The sequence below is a fragment of the Monodon monoceros genome, unplaced genomic scaffold, assembly GCF_005190385.1.
Source record: "Monodon monoceros isolate NGI ecotype Baffin Bay Population unplaced genomic scaffold, NGI_Narwhal_1 Super_Scaffold_21, whole genome shotgun sequence".
Classification (NCBI taxonomy): Eukaryota; Metazoa; Chordata; class Mammalia; order Artiodactyla; family Monodontidae; genus Monodon; species Monodon monoceros.
The window spans coordinates 132,996,423-133,012,052 of record NW_021703778.1 but is presented as its reverse complement, the minus strand read 5'-3'; the positions used below and the strand labels follow the sequence as shown (position 1 = coordinate 133,012,052).

Below are 15,630 nucleotides of genomic sequence, written 5' to 3'. Positions count from 1 at the left end.
AGGCGTTTGACTGGATTAGATAGGAATAATAAAAGGATAAGAAAATAATAGGTTGATTTATGATCATTCACTTATTTGAGGCTTATATTCACACCCTTCCCAATTATATTATTTCGTAAATTAAGTATGAATTTTAAAACTTCCAATTAAACAAAACTTTCAGTGGTTTATTTCAGGTATAATGAAATGAATTTTAATGAATGAATGATATTAAGCTCTATCTGGGCACTGGCTCATGTCCAGGAATAAGATGGGTTGGAGGAAAGAAAGAAGCCTGATTCAGGAAAGTGAAATTAATTTATAACAGTTTGATCAAAATAAAAACAATTAAGTTAACATTTTCAATTTTTAAACAGTAAATATCACTAACTTTTTAAACCATTGAAATTATTTTTAAAACTTTTTTTTTTTTTTTTTTTCCGCGGTACGCGGGCCTCTCACTGCTGTGGCCTCTCCTGCTGCAGAGCACAGGCTCCGGACGCACAGGCTCAGCGACCATGGCTCATGGGCCCACCCGCTCCGTGGCATGTGGGATCTTCCTGGACCGGGGCATGAACCCGTGTCCCCTGCATCGGCAGGCAGACTCTCAACCACTGTGCCACCAGGGAAGCCCAAAACTTTTTTTAATCTTTAGAACTTTTGTTACATTTTAAATTACACCATTTCAACTCAACAAGTGTGTGTGTTTGCTTATTTTATTAACAGCATTGCTTTCCAAACCTGAGTCTTAAACAGACTCTACTTTATGGCTACTTTATATATTAGGAGATAAAGATTCCAGTTATAAGTACCTACAGTTAATATGGTCATTAACTTAGTAGTTTTCCTTAATTCTTAAATTAGTGTTTTTAGATATGTCTTCATCTAAAATGATAGTTTTTATGTTGTCCTTATTACTCAAGATTTTGTTTTAATCAAAAGCTGACCTAGGCTTCAACTACAAATACATGTCTCAAAAAACTAGACTTTCTCTCTAGTAATCTTAGAATCATGTGGCTAGACCTAGGTGATGGTCAGAATTCAAGGAAAGTATTTTACATAGTAAAAGATGTATAAAACAAAGCAAATAAGAAAAAAACAAGCAATTTAAAGTTCCTCTGATGATGATTTGCATATCATCAGTTACAGTTCTCTCCTGAAGTATATAAAGATTTTTGTTTTTTACTGTGTATTGTTTATATTCTTCCTCTTAAATTCATGGTGAATTTGGATATGTATCAGCTCTGTAGCACATTTCAAAATGCCTGAAATTATCAACTTGGACACAAATGCAACTAATACCTAATGAAAGTCAACAAATTGAGGATATTCATTACTTTGTACTAAGAAATGGCAGCATGGTATAATGTGAAACTTGGTGTTTACTAAACCTGGGGAACCTGTTAAAAATATGAATTCCCAAACTGTACAACAGACTTATGGAAATAGAACTCCTAGAATAAGGGTCCTGTAATCTATGTTTTAATGAACCCCTAGGTGCCTTTTTGGCAGTTAGAACTGTGTTTAGGAACTACAGCAAAGAACACCAGAATAGGAGCTTGGAAACTGGAAGATAGAAGCTTCAGTGCTCAGCCATCCAATACTTAGTTTGAGGATCTTGAACAAATCACATCTCTTAATTTTTTATTTGACTGATTGGTTGCTTGCTTCCAAAAAAAGACATACTTATTATTTTATGGGAACTACATGTAACAGGCACAGAGTATAAAGAGGAGTGAGATGATCCTATCCTAGCAGAGTTCTCAGCCTTTAGGTGCAGACAAAACTGTAAAGAAATAACTATAAGACAGTATAAGGATGACAATAGAGTTGCATAAAATATTAAAATGAGGGAGATAAGGAAACTACTGGTCTTACCTGGAGGGGATAACGGAGAGCTACTAAAATGAGGGCCCTTGCCAGCATGGTCAGGTTCTGCTGCAGACTTCTCTCTGGGTCCTCACATGGCAGAAGTGGAAGGAAGCTAAGAACAAAAAGAGAAACTGGGGAAGTTACGTAGTTCTTGTTATCAGAAATGAGGAAACAGCAGTTCTTCAAAAGAATCTGTTTTGCCTGACACTAAATTTTGAAGGAGATTTCTTGGTGGGATCTTACATCTAAGGCTCCTTCAACCTCTGAAATTCTGATTCCATGCTAGAATAACTCCACCAAAAGAACTCACACCCTTTTAGTGAAACGGTTAAGAACATAATCTTTGGAATCAGACTAGTTTGAGTCCATTTCTGGCATTTTTCAGCTATATAAGTTCATCATGCATGTTATTTGACTCCCTGAGCTTGTTTCCTTATCTATACATTGAAAAGATAACATCTATAAACTACTCTTACTTGGACATAGGAAGCACTCAATAAATATTCAATGATCATGGTCATGATCATCCTCCTCCTACCGCTTAGAGATCAGTTCACGAGAGGTGTGGAGGACAGTCCCAGACTGGGTCAGGAGACCTTGGTGCCCCTCCCTTCTCTATACTGAGTGGATGATGAACCTGTCCAGGTCATTTAACCTTCCTATGTCTCAGTTTTCCAGCTCTGAAGGCTGACAAATTTAAAAAGGTAAAATAAATATTTTAGAGGAAATTAAAGCTTTAAATAACTGAAAACTTAATAAGAAATCTGCCTCAAGTGAATACAACTCTCCATGTCCAGGTGAGTTATATTCTAGGATGGTAAAATAGTCTAAAATTGGGCAGGAGCTGTCCTGATTTTCAAATGAGAAAAACAGATTCTAGAAATTACCTTTTGATGAATCGAATGCCTACTTTCAAGCAAAGTTCCAGAATGAATTAGTAAAAATGTAGGTAAATACTCAGATCGTTCTGTGATCACTAAACTGAGGGATCATACAGCCTGCTCTAGCCAGCAAGAATTTGGATTTCAGTAGGAGTACTAGAAAAGTCTTCCTGGTGTCCTTGAGGAGAAAATGGAGATGTACGGTCCAGGTGATAGCACAACTGGTAGAGTTCTAGAAGGTTGAAATAGTAGACCCTAGGGATGTTCATTAATCCATCAAATATCCGTCTGGGCAAGGTGTAGTAATGTGACAGAGGGCTCTGCCCTTGACTCCACGACTTTCCATCTCCGTATTTCACATGACTATGTGAAGACAAATCAAATATACTCATCAGAGTTCTAGGTGACACATAGCTTAGAGCAAAAGCACATTCAGAAGACCACAAAACTCAATATTCAAAATGAATCAAGTGATCTTGAGTAATGTAGAATTGTGAACTGAAATTAATAAAATGAAACTGACAGGGAAAGCAAAGTTCTATATTTAGGAAAGTCAACTTTGCAAATATAGAATGGGAAGAAGGGAAGATGAGATAGGGTACAACAGTAGCTGTGTAAAAAATACCCGAGGGGGTTTAATTGATGAATTGATCACAGCCAAATATGAGTCAATAATGTACTGAGGCATATTTTAAAAAATCTATGCAAGTTTAGATGTTATTAATAGAAGTATAAATCAAAATCAAAAGAGGCCATAGTTGTTTCATATTCCATATTGTCATTCCATATCTGTGTTAAATTTCAGAGTCTGACATATTAAGAGCTGCAGTTATATACTGGAGTAATGTCAGAAAGATGACCGGGTATTGAACTATTGGAAATCTGACAGTAATGGCGAGTGACAGCCCAGCTTCACAGGGGACGATTACTCTGGAAAAGAGATAACTTTAACCTCTTTCTTTTTTTTTTTTTTTTTGCCGTACGCGGGCCTCTCACTGTTGTGGCCTCTCCCGTTGCGGAGCACAGGCTCCGGATGCACAGGCTCAGCGGCCATGGCTCACGGGCCTAGCCGCTCCGCGGCATGTGGAATCTTCCCGGACCGGGGCACGAACCCGTGTCCCCTGCATCGGCAGGCGGACGCTCAACCACTGCACCACCAGGGAAACCCAAGAGATAACTTTAAAAGAACACAATAGCTATCCTCAAATATTTGGAGGTCTAACATTGTGAAAGAAGTAGTCTTCCTTTTTTTCTCTAACGAACTGTGAATGGAAAGTCCAGAAGGTCTGAGATTTGAATGTAACGTGAGGGAAAACCGTACCAATTAGAGTTGTTCAACAATGAAACCATTCGCCCCATGAAACAGTGAGCTCACTGACACTCATTCAGGTATTCACATAAAAGTTAGTTGACCATTGTTACAAATGTGGTAAAAAGGACTTCCACAATGGGAGAAGAGTAGAATTAGTTAACACCTAGTCTACTGTGGTATTCCAAAGCATTTCAAAACTAAAACATATATCTTGAACAATTTTTTTCTAATTTTTGAATTTTATTTTATTTTATTTTTATACAGCAGGTTCTTATTAGTTATCTATTTTATACATATTAGTGTATACATGTCAATCCCAATCTCCCAGTTCATCCCACTACCACCACCACCCCTGCCACTTTCCCCTCTCGGTGTCCATACATTTGTTCTCTACATCTGTGTCTCTATTTCTGCCCTGCACACTGGCTCATCTGAACCATTTTTCTAGGTTCCACATATATGCATTAATGTACGATATTTGTTTTTCTCTTTCTGACTTACTTTGTATGACAGTCTCTAGATCCATCCACGTCTCTACAAATGACCCAATTTCGTTCCTTTTTATGGCTGAGTAATATTCCATTGTATATATGTACCACATCTTCTTTATCCATTCGTCTGTCGATGGGCATTTAGGTTGCTTCCATGACCTGGCCATTGTGAATAGTGCTGCAGTGAACATTGGGGTGCATGTGTCTTTTTGAATTCTGATTTTCTCAGGGTATATGCCCAGTAGTGGGATTACTGGGTCATATGGTAGTTCTATTTTTAGGTTTTAAAGGAACCTCCATACTGTTCTCCGTAGAGGCTGTATCAATTTACATTCCCACCAGCAGTGCAAGAGGGTTCCCGTTTCTCCACACCCTCTCCAGCGTTTGTTGTTTGCAGATTTTCTGATGATGCCCATTCTAACTGGTGTGAGGTGATGACTCATTGAGTTTTGATTTTCATTTCCCTAATAATTAGTGATGTTGAGCAGCTTTTCATGTGCTTCTTGGCCATCTATATTTCTTCTTTGGAGAAATGTCTGTTTAGGTCTTCTGCCCATTTTTGGATTCAGTTGTTTGTTTTTTTAATATTGAGCTGTTTATATATATTTTGAAGATAAATCGTTTGTCTGTTGATTTACTTGCAAATATTTTCTCCCATTCTGAGGGTTGTCTTTTCATCTTGTTTATGGTTTCCTTTGCTGTGCAAAAACTTTGAAGTTTCATTAGGTCCCATTTGTTTATTTTTGTTTTTATTTCCATTACTCTAGGAGATGGATCAAAAAAGATCTTGCTGTGATTTATGTCAAAGAGTGTTCTTCCTATGTTTTCCTCTGAGAGTTTTATAGTGTCCAGTCTCACATTTAGGTCTCGAATCCATTTTGAGTTTATTTTTGTGTATGGTGTTAGGGAGTGTTCTAATCTCATTCTTTTACATGTAGCTGTCCAGTTTTCCCAGCACCACTTATTGAAGAGACTGTCTTTTCTCCATTGTATATCCTTGCTTCCTTTGTCATAGATTAGTTGACCATAGGTGCGTGGGTTTATCTCTGGGCTTTCTATCCTGTTCCATTGATCTATGTTTCTGTTTTTGTGCCAGTACAATATTGTCTCGATTACTGTAGCTTTCTAGTACAGTCTGAAGTCAGGGAGTCTGATTCCTCCTGCTCCGTTTTTTTCCCTCAAGACTGCTTTGGCTATTCGGGGTCTTTTGTGTCTCCATATAAATTTTAAGATTTTTTGTTCTAGTTCTGTAAAAAAATGCCACTGGCAATTTCATAGGGATTGCAATGAATCTGTAGATTGCTTTGGGTAGTATAGTCATTTTCACAATATTGATTCTTCCAATCCAAGAACATGGTATATCTCTCCATCTGTTTGTGTCATCTTTGATTTCTTTCATCAGTGTCTTATAGTTTTCTGAGTACAGGTCTTTTACCTCCTTTGGTAAGTTTATTCCTAGGTATTTTATCTTTTCGTTGCAATGGTGAATGGGATTGTTTCCTTAATTTCTCTTTCAGATCTTTTGTTGGTAGTGTATAGGGATGCAAGAGATTTCTGTGCATTAATTTTGTATCCTGCAGCGTTACCAAATTCATTGATTAGCTCTAGTAGTTTTCTCGTGGCATCTTTAGGATTATCTATGTATAGTATCGTGTCATCTGCACACAGTGACAGTTTTACTTCTTCTTTCCAATTGGTATTCCTTTTATTTCTTTTTCCTGTCTGATTGCCATGGCTAGGACTTCCAAAACCATGTTGAATAATAGTGGCAGGAATGCACATCCTTGTCTTGTTCCTGATCTTAGAGGAAATACTTTCAGTTTTTCACCATTGAGAATGATGTTTGCTGTGGGTTTGTCATATGGCCTTTATTATGATGAGGTAGGTTCCCTCTATGCCCCCTTTCTGGAGAGTTTTTATCATAAATGGGTGTTGAATTTTGTCAAAAGCTTTTTCTGCATCTATTGAGATGATCATATGGTTTTTATTCTTCAATTTGTTAATATGGTATATCACATTGATTGATTTGCATATATTGAAGAATCCTTGCATCCCTGGCTAAATCCCACTTGATCATGGTGTATGATCATTTTAATGTGTATTGGATTCTGTTTGCTAGTATTTTGTTGAGGATTTTGCATCTATATTCATCAGTAATATTGCTCTGTAATTTTCTTTTTTTTGCAGTATCTTTGTCTGGTTTTGGTATCAGGGTGATGGTGGCCTCATAGAATGAATTTGGGAGTGTTCCTCCCTCTGCAGTTTTTTTGGAGAGTTTGAGAAGGATAGGTGTTAGCTCTTCTCTAAAAGTTTGATAGAATTCACCTGTGAAGCCATCTGGTCCTGGATGTCTGTTTGTTGTAAGATTTTTAATCACAGTTTCAATTTCATTCCTTGTGATTGGTCTGTTCATATTTTTTATTTATTCCTGGTTCAGTCTTAGAAGGTTATACCTTTCTAAGAATTTGTCCACTTCTTCCAGGTTGTGCATTTTATTGGCCTAGAGTTGCTTGTAGTAGTCTCTTAGGATGGTTTGTATTTCTGTGGTGTCCATTTTTTGTTTCTAGTTTTATTGACTCGAGTCCTCTCCCTCTTTTTCTTGGTGAATCTGGCTAAAGGTTTATCAATTTTGTTTATCTTCTCAAAGAACCAGCTTTTAGTTTTATTGATCTTTGCTGTTGTTTTCTTTGTTTCTATTTCATTTATTTCTGCTCTGATCTTTACGATTTCTTTCCTTCTACTAACTTTGGGTTTTGTTTGTTCTGTGTTCTCTAGTTCCTTTAGGTGTAAGGTTTGTTTGTTTATTTGAGATGTTTCTTGTTTCTTGAGGTAGGATTGTATTGCTATAAACTTCCCTCTTAGAACTGCTTTTTCTGCATCCCGTAGGTTTTGGATCATCGTGTTTTCGTTGTCATTTGTCTCTAGGTATTTTTTGATTTCCTCTTTGATTTCTTCAGTGATCTCTTGGTTATTTAGTAATGTATTGTTTAGCCTCCATGTGTTTGTGTTTTTTACGTTTTTTTCCTTGTAATTGATTTTTAATCTCATAGCATTGTGGTCGGAAAAGATGCTTGATATGATTCCATTTTTCTTAAATTTACCAAGGCTTGATTTGTGACCCTAGATGTGATCTATCCTGGAGAATGTCCTTTGTGCACTTGAGAAGAAAGTGTAATCTGCTGTTTTGGGGTGGAATGTCCTATAAATGTCAATTAAATCTCTCTGGTTTGTTGTATCATTTAAAGCTTGTGTTTCATTTTCTGTCTGGATGATCTCTCCGTTGGTGTAACTGAGGTGTTAAAGTCCCCCACTGGTATTGTGTTACTGTTGATTTACTCATTTATAGCTGTTAGCAGTTGCCCTATGTATTGAGGTGCTCCTTTGTTGGGTGCATATATATTTATAATTGTTACATCTTCTTCTTGGATTGATTCCTTGATCATTATGTAGTGTCCTCCTTGTCTCTTGTAACATTCTTTATTTTAAAGTCTGTTTTATCTGATATGAGTAGTGTTTCTCCAGCTTTCTTTTGATTTCCATTTGCATGGAATATCTTTTTCTATCCCCTCACTTTCAGTCTGTATGTTTCCCCAGGTCTGAAGTGGGTCTCTTGTAGACAGCATATATATGGGTCTTGTTTTTGTATCTATTCAGTGAGTCTGTGTCTTTTGGTTGGAGCATTTAATCCATTCAGCTTTAAGGTAATTATCGATATGTATGTGCCTATGACCATTTTCGTAATTGTTTTGGGTTTGGTTTTTTTTTTAAATGCTGGGGGTAGGAGTTTATTAATTAATTAATTTATTTTTCCTGTGTTGCGTCTTTCGTTTCTGTGTGAGGGCTTTCTCTAGTTGTGGCAAGTGGGGGCCACTCTTCATTGCGGTGCGCGGGCCTCTCACCATCGTGGCCTCTCTTGTTGGGGAGCACAGGCTCTAGACACGCAGGCTCAGTAGTTGTGGCTTACGGGCCCAGTTGCTCCGCGGCATGTGGGATCCTCCCAGACCAGGGCTCGAACTCGTGTCCCCTGCATTGGCAGGCAGATTCTCAACCACTGTGCCACCAGAGAGGCCCCTTGGGTTTGTTTTTGTAGCTCCTTTTCTCCTCTTGTGTTTCCCACTTAGAGAAGTTCCTTTAGCGTTTGTTGTAGAGCTGGTTTGGTGGTGCTGAATTCTCTTAGCTTTTGCTTGTCTGTAAAGCTTTTGATTTCTCTACTGAATGTGAATGTGATCCTTGCCAGGTAATCTTGGTTATAGGTTCTTCCCTTTCATCACTTTAAATACATTGTGCCACTCCTTTCTGGCTTGTAGAGTTTCTGCTGAGAAATCAGCTGTTAACCTTATGGGAGTTTCTCTGTATGTTGTCATTTTTCCCTTGTTGCTTTTAATAATTTTTCTTTGTCTTTCATTTTTGTCAATTTGATTACTATGTGTCTTGCCGTGTTTCTCCTTGGGTTTATCCTGTATGGGACTCTCTGCGCTTCCTGGACTTGGGTGGCTATTTCCTTTCCCATGTTAGGGAAGTTTTTGACTATAATCTCTTCAAATATTTTCTCTGGTCCTTTCTCTCTCTCTTCTTCTGGGACCCCTATAATGCGAATGTTGTTGCGTTTAATGTTGTCCCAGAGGTCTCTTAGGTTGTCTTTATTTCTTTTCATTCTTTTTTCTATATTCTGTTGCATGGCAGTGAATTTCACCATTCTGTCGTCCAGGTCACTTATCCGTTCTTCTGCCCCAGTTATTCTGCTATTGATTCCTTCTAGTGTATTTTTCATTTCAGTTATTGTATTGTTCATCTCTGTTTGTTTGTTCTTTAATTCTTCTAGGTCTTTATTAAACATTTCTTGCATCCTCTCGATCTTTGCCTCCATTCTTTTTCTGAGGTCCTGTATCATCTTCACTATCATTATTCTGAATTCTTTTTCTGGAAGGTTGCCTATCTCCATTTCATTTAGTTGTTTTTCTGGGGTTTTATCTTGTTCCTTCATCTGGTAAAAACTCCTCTACCTTTTCATTTTTGTCTATCTTTCTGTGAATGTGCTTTTCCTTCCACAGGCTGCAGAATTGTAGTTCTTCTTGCTTCTGCTGTCCGCCCTCTGGTGGAGAGGCTATCTAAGAGGCTTGTGCAAGCTTCCTGATGGGAGGGACTGGTGGTGGGTAGAGCTCTATATCTTAAACTTTTGAGAAGACAGACCTAAGATGTCTCTGTTGGAATGTTTCGCACTCTTTGCTGCATTATCAGTTTCTGCCTGTACATGCTTATTTCCACAACCATAATTTCTCCAGTCTTCTGTCCTTGATATCTCTTTCATCTCTCCCCACCTCACTTCTATCAGGCCTTCACCCTGAGCACCGAAGTTGCTCTTTGTCAGGGACCCAGTGACTTCCATATTGCCATATCTTGCAGTCATCACTCCATCCTCATCCCTGTCAATCTCTCAGATACTCTTCATCACTACTGCTATCTTTGTTAAACACTAGTCTTGACTAGTGACACTGCTCGAGCCTCAGCTGCTTTCTCCCAGTGTCTTCTCTTGGCTCCTCCTTCTCTGGTTCACCTTTCATCCAGTCCTGTGGCCTCAAAGGTTATCTCTATGTCAAGGACTCCAAAACGTGTATCTCCACAAGTTTAGGTTTTTTAAAAGTCATCTTTACAAATATAGAATGGGAGGAGAGGGAGGTGAGGATGATATAGGGTACAACAGTACTATGTATAAAAAAAATACCTGGAGGGTTTTAATTGGTTAACTGTTCATAGCTAAGTATGAGTCAGTGATGTGCTTGAGACATTTTTTTAAAAATCAGTGCAAGTCTAGATGTTATGAATAGATGTATAAAGTCTTAATAAAGTCTAAATTTACTGAGGGACTTCCCTGGTGGTCCAGTGGTAAAGAATCCGCCTTACAATGCAGGGGATGCAGGTTCGATCCCTGGTCAGGGAACTAAGATCCCACATGCCACAGGGCAACTAAGTCCACGCCCCTCAACTGGAGAGCCTGTGTGCCACAAACTACAGAGCCCCACGCGCCCTGGAGCCTACATGCCAAAACTAGAGAGAAGCGTGCGTGGTGCAAGAAAAGATCCTGCATGCCTTAACGAAGATCCCGCGTGCTGCAACTAAGACCTGATGCAGCCAAAAATAAAAATAAATAAATAAATAATAAAAGTAAATCTAAAAAAGAAAGGTTTACTGAGAGCCAGGTCTATTCATCTGCTTATCTGATGTTTTCTCTTGAATGTCCCAAAGATGTTTCAGATTCAACGTGGCCAAACAGATCTTGCAATTTCAGCCCAGAATTTATTTTTCCTTCAGTCGTCACCATCTTGGTAAATGGCATTATCATTCACCTGGTTGCTCAGGCCAAAAATCAAAGAATCTTCCTTGATTATTCTCTTGTCTTTCCCTTGCCTGCACATGCAATCCATCAACATGACAGGTGGGCTCTGTCAGCTCCATCTCCACACTAGATCCCCAGAGTGTTCACTTCACTCCATTTCCAATGCTCCAGTTCTATAACACCCAGGCCATTGCCATCTGGCACCTGGACTGCTATAGTTTCCCCCCATCCGTTATTTCTCTCACCTCTGTTTCCCCAGTTTTTTCACATAACCACCATCATGATCTTCTTTGGTCACATCATTCCTCTGCCTAAAATTCATCAGTGGCTTCCCATCCACAGAATAGAATCTAAATTCCTTACCACTGCCCACAAGTTCCAACACCGTTGGGTTACCACCTGCCTCTCAGGCCTCCCCTGCTCGCTCCCCAAGCACACTGTTCTCCACTCTCCTTGCCTCCTAAGCTTGTCCTCACTTTGTGGCCTCTGCACTCCCTACTTCCTCTTCCTGGAACACTTCACACCCAGATGTTTGCCTGGTGGCCCCTTTGGGCATCTGTTTCTTACATAAGTGGATTTAAAGTAGGCATCTCCCACCTTATCACTGCTGCCCCCTCACTGCCTATCATTCCATCTTGTTTGGGTTTTTTTTATAGCATTTTTCACCATATGTACTTCTCTTGTTTGTCTACTTGTTTGTTTATGGCTCCTCAACCCCTAGGAGAATGAAAGCTCCATGAGAGCAGGACCTTCTCCCTTCTGTTCACTGAATTCCAGCATGTAGAAGGGTACTAGGACAGAGGAAGGTCTCAGTCAGACTCTGCATGGGGAGCTCATAAAGCTTTGATTTAATGAAACAAAATGCTTCCAGTATAAACCTACCCTAAAATAATACTGTGAGAATCGCAGAATTTTAGGGGCATTGGAGATGTCTAATTTGTACCTAATAAATACTCTAGGGCCGGGAAAGCTCATTAGCTGGCCTATGTCACACAGCTAATTAGTAGAGAGCTGAAACTAGGATTCAGGTTTCTTAACTCTAGCTCTGGGCAGTTTATGCTGAGGGTGACCATACGTTTCTTTACCTGGAATCAGCCATGTTTATGCTTGTTGTCCTAGTGTAGTTAGTAACAGCACCCTCTTTCTCTCTCAGAAGTGTCCCAGATTGAGTGATAAATGGTCACCTAACTATATCACAGTTTCTATAATTCTGAAATAAATTGACCTCTTTGTCTACCTAAAAAGTTATAATTTAATAAAGGAATATGGCTTCCTTGGGTCATTCATTATCTAATTTATACTTTCTTCTTATTGCTGCGTAGAAATGTGTTTATAGACACTCATACATAAAAATTATAATATCTTTTGGAATATTAAGCGATTTGGTCACTTAGTTAATTAAAGCAACAACACCTAATGATGTCATTAAATGATTTCATTAATAACACTTGTGATTTACCATCTTCTGATATTGTTTTTTTAGGATTCAGGCTAAAATCCCAGGCGCTAAAAGGCACACTGAGTAAATCAGTACCCCACCAGGGACTGGACACCAAGAGGAATGTCTGAAGTGGTAACAGCTCTGTCTTATATGTTACTATAAATTGATTGTTTCTCCCCCCCCAGTATCATAATCTTAGAGACAAACTTTAAAACAGCTGTTTTTAGGCTGTTTCTGTACTCTTAGGGTATTTGAGTCACTTGTGTCAAGCACTAAAGCATAGAGAAAAGTGTATTAGATGTGGTTTTTAATTTTGTGTTGCTAAGAAAAAGTGCATGATGGTGAGAACCCAACTTATCTTTCCTTTGTCGGTGTTCTTCTCTCTGCAATGCTTCTGTAGCTTCTCATGTTCCCTGTGGCTAGGCCTTTCCTGCCCAGTGCACTGATGCAATAGTGGAAATCGCTTATATGTCCTTGGGTTGTTGCTTGGATTAATCTTTAATAACAATATATAGACTTGTAGATCGATGTTTAAGTGTTTTTCCAACACACACAACATAAAAATAAAAACAAGTCGACCGTACTTAGGATAATCAGTTTTGTATAAATTAAAATAATTAAATAAACAAATAAACCCAAAACAAACATGCAGTACTTTTGTTGTGTGAGACTGATGGGCTGATTTACATGTATGGTAACTAAAAAGTACCAGCATGTTAACTTTATTACAATTTGTATTACTTTCTCTGTAGTTCCTAATGGACTTAATTATGGACTCTGGATATTTGCACTTATGTACTTGATACTGAATGCATAAATAAATGTTACTAAATGTAGAAACTTCTCCCTCTCTTCTCATGATCTCACCAGAAAATGCAAAAGCTCTAAGAAATAAATCTCCTGTGAACGTGCTGGGAAGGCTGAGGCCAAGTGCTCACTTTACTACTGTGTCCAGGACCACATAGTCCAACTCCAAAGTAGTATATGGCTCCTTTGGGTTATTAATAGAAATCACTGGAGACTGGTAAAACTGGAAAACACCCTTAATATTGTACTCTGTGGGGTTTATGCAGATAATTTAAATAGTTTTTTAAAAACTTGAAAGTTATATAAATCCTTTCATAAACTTCTTATAATAACATGCAACACAGTATTGTCATAAAACAATTATAATTGCTATGAACTCACTGTTTTGGTAATTATTTATGGAGCACCTTCTGTGTGCCAAGCACTCAGAACAGGGCTATGAATAAGAGAGAGAGTCATTCCTGCCCTCACCAAGCTAAGTCTTCTAAGGATTGTTCACTACTTTCTGCAGAAGTCCAATTGCCTATGTTATTTCACTGTTAAAGTCAAAAGTCAAAGATGATGAGGTAGAAGTGGATGAAAGTAATAGCAATAGGAGAAATAAAAATTAGAGAAAAAAGGATACTTACTTAAAAAAAGCTGCCTTTGACCAGTTTTGGACTTGGATTCAATAAGTACTCATGGAGTTACCCTTCTGTACAAAGTATTGTGATGACAACATAGCTAACTAACTGGACACTGTGCCAACAGCCAAGACTGGGGGTGATGGGAGATGGCTATGTGGAAATGCTCACTAAGTAAAAGGCAGCATGAAATAAGAGCTGCAGTGTAAGACTAGAGCAACAGAGAAGGATTCTCAGAGGTGGACTTTGGGGCTGGGTTCTGATTTGGCTTTTTCCAGAGGGAGAAGGTTCATCCCAGTATGAAGAAAGAACATGGACTAAGGTGCTAAGACATGGAGGCGCATGGCATATGCAGAGAACAGTGAGTAGTACGCTGAATTGTGCTGTAAAGTGCTTGGGTGGGAATGTAGTGCCAGGCAAGGCTGAAAGGGTGGGTTGAACCACACTAAAAAGAAACTTGAATGTTAAGGATTTTGTGCTCTGTTTTTTAGATCTCAGAGAGACGCATAGACACAATGAGGATGTATGTTACTGGAGCTTAGAAGAATATAGGAGATAATTGTGACATAACTAACAGCAGACAGGTGACAAATGAACGACAAGGCTTCTACTAAGGCAGCTGAGAATACAAAGGATAAATTCATCTGTCCCTGATCCTCTGTATCAACCCAACATGCCTAGCACCCACTGTGCACAGAGGAGCCGCTAAGAGAGATGACATGGAGGGGGATGGGACTGGAGTTGGTGATTGACTACATGTGGGAGTTCAAGACCAAGGCTGACCCTGAGAGTGAGTGCCTCCTTAAATTCTGCACCCTAGGCAGCTTGCTCGCCTCACCCTAGCCCCAGCTCTGTCAAAGACTAGCTGATCAGGAGAGTGCAATACCATTTTTCAGGTTAGAAAGCCCAGAAGAGCTTGTCTGGGGAAGGAAGATAATAAGCTTGGTTTGGTGCTTGCTATTTTTTATGGTTACTAGGTTAGAAGAGAAGTGTGTGTGTGTGTGTGTGTGTGTGTGTGTGTGTTTCAGTGTACAACCTTTGAGATAAAGTTTCTTCTAAATGGCTTTATTGTGTCAAATTAACCTTCTACAAGGTCTGCATGTGCAGCATTTGCCTCCCTCCGGAGAGCCCAGAATTCCTTTCATACGCAGCTGCTCATTCAGAGGATCTAATGAGGAATTCTGTTTGCTAGCAGTGGTGAAGGAAGTTTCCTGAGGAAACTCCAGCCTGACAAAATGATAGGTATGGATGCAGAATTTTAACAGATGGAACACAGGGCACATATGATCCTGCTTTTACAGGAAGCATCAGTCAGAGTGATATTTGAGATGATGGAAATAATGTGAGGACCCAATGCCCAGGTAAGAAGCAGACCAAGGATAGAGCCCTCAGGGACACAGAGTGAGTGAGGTTATCCTGAAACTAGTGAACAGTAGAAGATTCTTACAGCCTACACATGAGTTAAGCAAGCAGGGGGTGAGTAGGTGAAGAAGCTGTGGTATATTTTATGGATGATTTCAGGAAAAAGGGAGTAGGATAGTTGTATATTCCCTGCTCTTTCCCCACCTATATCAGTTTCCTTCTATTGCCCTAACAAAGTACCAAAAACTGGATGACTTAAAATGACAGATAGGGAGGGTGGGAGAGAGACGCAAGGGGGAGGGGATATGGGGATGTATGTATACGTATAGCTGATTCACTTTTTTAAACAGCAGAAACTAACACAACATTGTAAAGCAATTATACTCCAATAAAGATGTTGAAAATATATATATTAAAAAAAAAGTTTTAAAAAAACGACAGAAATTTATTCTGGCACAGTTCTGGTGGTTAAAATCCAAAACCAAGGTGTTGGCAGGGCCGTGCTCTCTCTGGTAGTTCTAGGGGAGG

General features: G+C 39.0%; 1 protein-coding gene across 3 annotated transcripts in view; it reads left to right on the top strand.

Moving 5' to 3' along the window:
• RTN1 (reticulon 1) overlaps nucleotides 1–13,149 on the top strand; it is a 404,193-nt gene extending 391,044 nt beyond the window's left edge. For all 3 annotated transcript variants that reach the window (XM_029237636.1, XM_029237635.1, XM_029237637.1), the window contains one exon: nucleotides 12,353–13,149. In XM_029237636.1, coding sequence (XP_029093469.1) covers nucleotides 12,353–12,395 — 43 coding nt within the window. In that variant the 3' untranslated portion in view covers nucleotides 12,396–13,149. The remainder of the gene's footprint in view (nucleotides 1–12,352) is intronic.
• The last annotated feature ends 2,481 nt before the right edge of the window (nucleotides 13,150–15,630 follow it).